The following is a 7,723-nucleotide window of genomic DNA, read 5'->3' as shown; positions in this document are numbered from 1 at the left end:
AAAGTGGTCAAATATCTAACTTAGCTGGTATACTTATAATATATCTATATATAATTTATAACTGTTGTATTAAAATGGTCATTATCTAACTTAGCTGGTATAGCTATAATGTATCTATATATAATTTATAACTGTTGTATTAAAGTGGTCATTATCTAACTTAGCTGGTATACTTATAATATATCTATATATAATTTATAACTGTTGTATTAAAGTGGTCATTATCTAACTTAGCTGGTACACTTATATCTATATATAATTTATAACTGTTATATTAAAATGGTCATTATCTAACTTAGCTGGTATACTTATAATATATCTATATATAATTTATAACTGTTGTATTAAAAAATATATAGATATATTATAAGTATACCAGCTAAGTTAGATAATGACCAAATTTATAACTGTTGTATTAAAGTGGTCATTATCTAACTTAGCTGATATAGTTATAATATATCTATATATAATTTATAACTGTTTTATTAAAGTGGTCAATTATCTAACTTACCTGGTATAGTTATAATATGTAATATATAATTTATAACTGTTGTACTAAAGTGGCCATTATTTAACTTAGCTGGTACAGTTTATCAAAGAGTTATAATCATGCGAAAACATTACTGCACATGCGTGATATGATTTTGTAAGTGTTCTTATATCATAAATTATTATCATAAGTACCTAGTATATTTACCAAATATTTATATAATGAAAAGCATTATCATATAGATCTCAAATTATTTATTACTCTTTTATTAAAGAAAAGACAACTATTTGAAATGATTTACCAATGTCTTTTATATTAGAAAACGTTAGTATGTCACATTATAATAATTTACTAGTGTGTTTTATATTAGAAAACGTTACAATGTCACATTATAATGATTTACTAAAGTATTTTATATTAGAAAACGTTACTTTGTCACATTATAATGATTTACTAGTGTGTTTTATATAAGAAAACGTTACAGTGTCAAATTACAATGATTAACTAGTGTGTTTTATATTAGAAAACGTTACTATGTCACATTATAATGATTTACTAAGGTATTTTATATTAGAAAACGTTACATTGTCACATTATAATGATTTACTAGTGAGTTTTATATTAGAAAACGTTACATTGTCATATTATAATGATTTACTAAAGTGTTTTATATTATAAAACGTTAATATGTCACATTATAATGATTTACTAGTGGGCTTTATATTAGAAAACGTTACAGTGTCAAATTATAATGATTAACTAGTGTGTTTTATATTAGAAAACATTACTATGTCAAATTATAATGATTTACTAGTGGTTTTATATAAGAAAACGTTACTATGTCACATTATAATTATTTACTAGTGTGTTTTATATTAGAAAACGTTACTGTGTCACATTATAATGATTTACTAAAGTGTTTTATATTATAAAACGTTAATATGTCACATTATAATGATTTACTAAAGTGATTTTTATGGAAAACATTACTATATCTTATTCATGAGTTTATTAAAATGATTTTACAATAGAAAACGTTGTTGTCACTAGTTATCACTATCTACCCTGGGGTAGTCACAACTCTAATAGCTTAGTGTGTCGCTTGGCTTTTAGTGATAACACCAAAAACAAAAACATTATTTACCAAAACAGTATTTAGAATAGAAAACATTGTTATCACTAGTTATCACTATCCCCCCTGGGGTAGTCACAACTCTAATAGCTCAGTGTTTCGCTTGGCTTTTAGTGATAACACCAAAAACAAAAACATTATTTACCAAAACAATGTTTAGAATAGAAAACATTTTTGTAACTAGTTTGTTACGATTTACTGAATTATTTCTATGATAGAAAGCATTATAGCATTTAGTTAATGTTATTTTTTAACATGTTTTTTTTATAATAAAAATCATCATATTAAAATCATATAACTTACTAGGACTTTATTTCAATATCATCCTGGGAAGTTTTTGCTATCCTTAATAAACATAAAAGTTGTCTGAGAAGTTCGTTGCCCGACCTAAACAAAAACCGGAATGTATGATTTTTTTCTGATAAATATTCAGTTTGAACCTTCTTGTGAGTAAACAACACGAAACATATAATTTAATGAGCTTATTTTATGCTTTGTGGGTTTTAGAAGGAAAGAAGTGGGCAGCGTTAAACGTGATGGAGATGATCGAACTTTGTGTCGTGATCAGGACATGGAAGAAACATAAGGAGAGGGTGTGAACAGTGAGAAAATGGTGTGATGATTTTAAGAGTTGTATACAATCATGCGATATAAAGTTCATGATTTTGTTATATGCGATAGAAGAAGTTATGAAGTTAGCATTTTGAGTGACTTTTTGGGCATGGATAAGGCTAGTGCCAGGTGAGTTCTAAAAATGTTGTTATCTAAGCAGAAACAGATCCTACTTTTTGAAAACCAACGCCTATTCTATAGGTATCAATAGATTTGTAACTATGGATGAAACGTGAGTTTAACATTTCGACTTACAGTTAAAAATGCAAAGTCTGCAATCGAGACCTCAAGTTCGCCCACCCCGAAGAAGTTCAAGTCACAATCTTCTGCTGGGAACGTAATGGCATCCATTTTTTGGGATGCCAAGGGCGTTTTACAAAGTTGATTAATTTGGAAATGGTTAAAACCGTTACGGAAGATTACTATACATCCTTAATTGGAGTCAAGAAATCAAAGAATAGAGAAAAGGACTGCTAAAAAAGGGGCGTGCTCTTCCATCAGGATAATGCTCCAGTTCACGAAATGCATGTTGCTTCGAACACTGTCCATGATCCTGGCTTAGAATTATCCAGACACCATATTTACTCACTGGCTTTAGCTCCAAGAGACATTTTTCTCTTCTCTTAACTTAAAATCTTTATGAAAAGTCGAAACTTTCAGAGTGATTATCATCTGGTACATACCATCCAGTTATGGATTGAGTATCAAGAAGAAGAGTTCCTTCAGAAGGACATAAATGACTTAGTGCACCACTGGTGCAAGTATATAGACTCTAGACTTAAAGCACCACTGGTGCAAGTATATACACTCTGGACTTACAGCACCACTGGTGCAAGTATATAGACTCAGGACTTAAAGTGCCACTGGTGCAAATATATATAGACTCAGGACTTAGATCACCACTGGTGCAAGTATATACACTCTGGACTTAGAGCACCACTGGTGCAAGTATATAGACTCAGGACTTAAAGTGCCACTGGTGCAAATATATATAGACTCAGGACTTAGAGCACCACTGGTGCAAGTATATAGACTCTAGACTTAGAGCACCACTGGTGCAAGTATATACACTCTGGACTTAGAGCACCACTGTTGCAAGTATATAGACTCAGGACTTAAAGTGCCACTGGTGCAAATATATATAGACTCAGGACTTAGAACACCACTGGTGCAAGTATGTAGACTCTGGACTTAGAGCACCACTGGTTCAAGTGTATAGCCTCAGGAGGAGATTATGTTGAAAATAAATCAAAATTTGTTTTTTCTTATAGATCGGGCTACGAACTTTTCGGACAACCTTCGTACTTCACGGAATTTTATTTTACCTATTCATTCCTAATGAATATGATTAAAAAGTTATAATTATTTTTATGCAAGATAACGTATGATTATAAAACATTTCTTACAATCATATCATCATGTATTCATTAAATACTGTTTCTTAAGAAGTAATATTAAGAGATACAAAATATATCTTTTGTTAGGATTATCATAATGTTATCTTAGGATCATTGATTCAAATTAATATCGTGTATTAGAATTTAACAACTTCTTCACCAGGTAAGACTGGTTCATGTGAGGTAAAAATATTATCATATTTGATTGTTTTGCAGTTAACAGATGTTTAAATTATTTTATCAAGATATTCTGAAATATCACTCGTACATTTTTGAAGTTATTTCTATGATGCTTTATATCTACTCTTAAAAAATGCTGAATTATCACTTGTAAGGTTTTGAAATTACTACTTTTGTACCCTAGATTTACTCTTCAGAATGTTCCACATTATCATGTAAAGTTTTGACATTACTCATCTTACTTTTCAAATTACTTTTGTAAAAGTTATCAGATTAGAAACTTATGATCAGGTAGATTATAATTATAAACATTTTCTATCTTTACTATATTACTATTATATAAGGAAAATTACATTGTTCATAATTAAACCAATGCTGCTATGCCCTTGGTGATATGTAAATTCATAACTGTACACTGTAATTACGCGATTTCATTTCACCAACCTTATATGGTTCGAGGTTCTCCACTACACAAGCTAACGTCAAGGAGCGGCCTTCTGCTATGGTCACATTAGGAATAGGTTCCGCGAAACGAGGTGCTCCTCTCCTTCCTGCGTCAGCTATGAAACAAATTCACAGAGTTATGTAAAAACTGATCTTGAAATAATTACCTTATTCACCTAGAACGTATCACCCCATGTGACGAAAACACTACTGTTAAGAAATAATTCAACGTTATGTTGAGCTTTGTTGTTTCCTACTACTACGCTTTAATTGTTAGGAACATGGATAATACTTTGATACGCTACGCTATATTTGTAAGGGACAAAGATAATACTTTGATATACTACGCTTTAATTGTAAGGGACACAGATAATACTTTGATACACTACGCTATAGTTTTAAGGGACACAGATAATACTTTGATATACTACACTTTATTTTTAAGGGAAGAGGTAATACTTTGATATAATACACTTTATTTTTAAGGAAAAAGATAATTCTTTGATATATTACGTTTATTTTTAAGAAACAAAGATAATACTTTGATATACTACGCTTTATTTTTAAGGAACAAAGATAATACTTTGATATACTACGCTTTATTTGTAAGAGAGATCGCACGTTGCTTCCCGCCTCGACATTATTTGTAAATAAATTGTATAATATATATCTATGTACATATAAGTAGTGTTCCTTTGTAGTTTCCAAAACAGTCAACTTTGTGAAGTGTACACACAAACTATACATCTACCTAAGTGTGTTAAGATGTCCGGAAGAGTTTTGAAGTCATTATATTCACGGAGACCAAAAATATCCAAGAGAATGGAAGAAAGGAAATCGCGAGAAATAGCAAAAGAAACTGCTACAAGATGAGCTCAAGATATAAAAGGGCTAACTAGAAGAAGAGTACAAGAGACAGCTGATGGAACTGCTACAAGACAAGCTCGAGATAGAGAAAAGATAGCTAGAGGAACAGTACAAACGACAGCTGATGAAACTGCTGTCACTCAAGAAGGAAATCGTAACAGAATGACAAGAAGAAGAGCGAAAGAATCAGTTACAGGAATTGCTGTTAGAGAAGAACATCAACCTCAAAAAAGGGTTGCCGCTGCTGAATGGATATTTGTAATGTATTTCAAAACAGTTTGTTATTATGATCAAAAATCAAGATCATGAATCAGAGTCTGTATATGATGTTGGAAGAGGATCTACAGAATATGGTATTTGCAGGACAAAAGATATCCCAGTGAAAAGCCAGGATTGTGATGTAATAATGGTAAAGTTGAATAGCAACCTTTGGGAGAACCACCATCACCTCTAAATGTATTCCTTCGGGGAAATACTGAAGAATCTAAAATATCCTAATCAATATCTATATACATAAAGCACAAAAATCTGTGTATCTGTCTGTTTGTCTGTTATCTAATTACTATTAGGTCGCTGAGCCAATCTCAACCAAACTTTCTGTGATGATAGTTTGGAAAAAGGGGCATGCCAGTGGGTGTTCATAGCCCCTCTACCCCCATTATTGATATTATTGAGCATTTATTATCTTTGACGTTAGTAAAAAGTTAACTATATTCATAGATGGCGCCACATCTTTACACCAAAAACAGAATTTTCTGTAACACAACATATACATAGAGTAGGGGAGGGCACAAAAATTTTACACATCTCAGATAGTTCCATAGCACTCTCTATGAAGGAATGCAATGAAAAAAAAATGGCCGTCAATAATACATAAACTGAACTAAAGTTTCTACACCAACAGCCACAATATGGCTTATATGAAGAGCCATTTCATGAGTTATATCTACTTTCTACTTTGACCTGTGACCTTACAACTTCAGCCCGTAAGACACTTCTGTGGCCAATGACCGTCAACTAGTTAATCACGTGAAACACTGTGGAATGACATTAAAAGCTGGGTGTTTAAAGCACCCCTACCGCCACCTACTTTGTCCGCTACCTCTTCCTTTAAAGTCACCATGACCATTCCACAGTGTATACCATGTTTTATGTATATACATAGTAAGTTCTTAAAGTTTATACAAAATGTTTGGTGAGATAATAATGAATACTGTAATAATATGTTATGTTATAAATAACTTGTGTGAAAGATAGGATTTTTGTGTTATTTATCATAGCATTCACTCCACGTTTTTTTTTTCCAGTTCATAACCCTGACAAAGGACAGTAGTACCTCAGCTTGTAATTCTATATATACATACTGTTGTATCTTTGCTTGTGATGTGTGTTCTACTGTTCTATATAAGGCTTCTTAACACTACGTGCTGTCTCTCTTAATTCTAGTGTTTAGACCTGTAATATATCTGAACATATCATAATTCACTTTGTCAGCCAATTACGGATGTCAGATCAAAGATGTGTAAAAAAAAAAACATCGCAGGTCTACCTTTTGTTTTTCACAAGTCACGGCCTTCTTTAATTGATACCAGTACTCCAGATCACAACAACAACAGTTTAATAAATCAACTTAGTATACCAAAAATTGTTTAATTTCACGTTTCATTTATACGATTATCATCATAGTAGTTATACGTCCATATTTAACTAACTTATTACTGCTTTGAAAAATTCTAAAATAATATTTGGTCTACCTTTGCGACTGGATTACTTGGATTACTTTAATATTATGTTGTTGTTTTTTTCTGCTTTTGCGTTTGGGATTACGTAAATCATCCAAATGTCATGTTTAGTCTTCTTTGACGTTTGGGTTAGTTGGATAATCTGAACGTGAAGTTTGGATTACCTTTAGGTTTGTGTTAGTTCAGTCTTTAAGCATAACGTATGGTAAACATTTACTCTTTGGTTACAACTTCATGACTGTCGTTTGTTTAGGGTTAGTACGATCACATTGAAATCTGTACTTTTACGAAGTCTTAGGAAGCATGGGTTTGATGACTGGTTATCTATTTGTGACGCTGGATACTGCATTTTGTTTAATTAATTGTTCATAGTTATTTATTTCTTTTGACTGATACTAAGTTGCCGTTTTTAACTAATTATATATTTGAATGATCGATTAACGGTATATGATTATGAGCCTCTTATATCAGATTATGAGTATTTTGTTTGGAATAAAACAGTTGTAAAGAAACTGCTATGATTTATTTTCAAAATAAGTATGCTACTTACGTAAAAACAAACAAACTGTAATGCAAATTTATATACAGGTACATATATTCTTTTGATGATCAGCAAACAAATAGCTATAACGTGGATAATATGTTTACGGACAAAAAGGTTTTCTGTGCTGCTATACTAGGCCTAAGTCTGAATAGAAGGAGAGAGAAAGAAAAAATGCTCGAGTCTTAATTTAATATTGAAATTTTGCTAATTTTTATTGTTTGTTTGTAATTAAGCACAAAGCTACACAGTGAGCTTTTTGTGTTCTGCCCATCACGGGTACCGAAACCCGAATTCTAGCGTTGTAAGTCCGCAGAC

The 7,723-nt window shown here is 31.5% G+C and overlaps 1 protein-coding gene across 1 annotated transcript in view; it reads right to left on the bottom strand.

The window, feature by feature from the left end:
- Positions 1-7,723, bottom strand: part of LOC111085570 (zwei Ig domain protein zig-8-like) — a gene marked incomplete at its 3' end in the record, with an annotated part of 93,493 nt that overhangs the window by 2,168 nt on the left and 83,602 nt on the right. Inside the window, exon 2 of the mRNA XM_022384729.1 lies at positions 4,256-4,371. Within this exon, the coding sequence (XP_022240437.1) occupies positions 4,256-4,371 (116 nt within the window). The remainder of the gene's footprint in view (positions 1-4,255; positions 4,372-7,723) is intronic.

This window comes from Limulus polyphemus, unplaced genomic scaffold (assembly GCF_000517525.1).
Source record: "Limulus polyphemus unplaced genomic scaffold, Limulus_polyphemus-2.1.2 Scaffold475, whole genome shotgun sequence".
Classification (NCBI taxonomy): Eukaryota; Metazoa; Arthropoda; class Merostomata; order Xiphosura; family Limulidae; genus Limulus; species Limulus polyphemus.
This window is presented reverse-complemented; position numbering and strand designations above follow the sequence as displayed.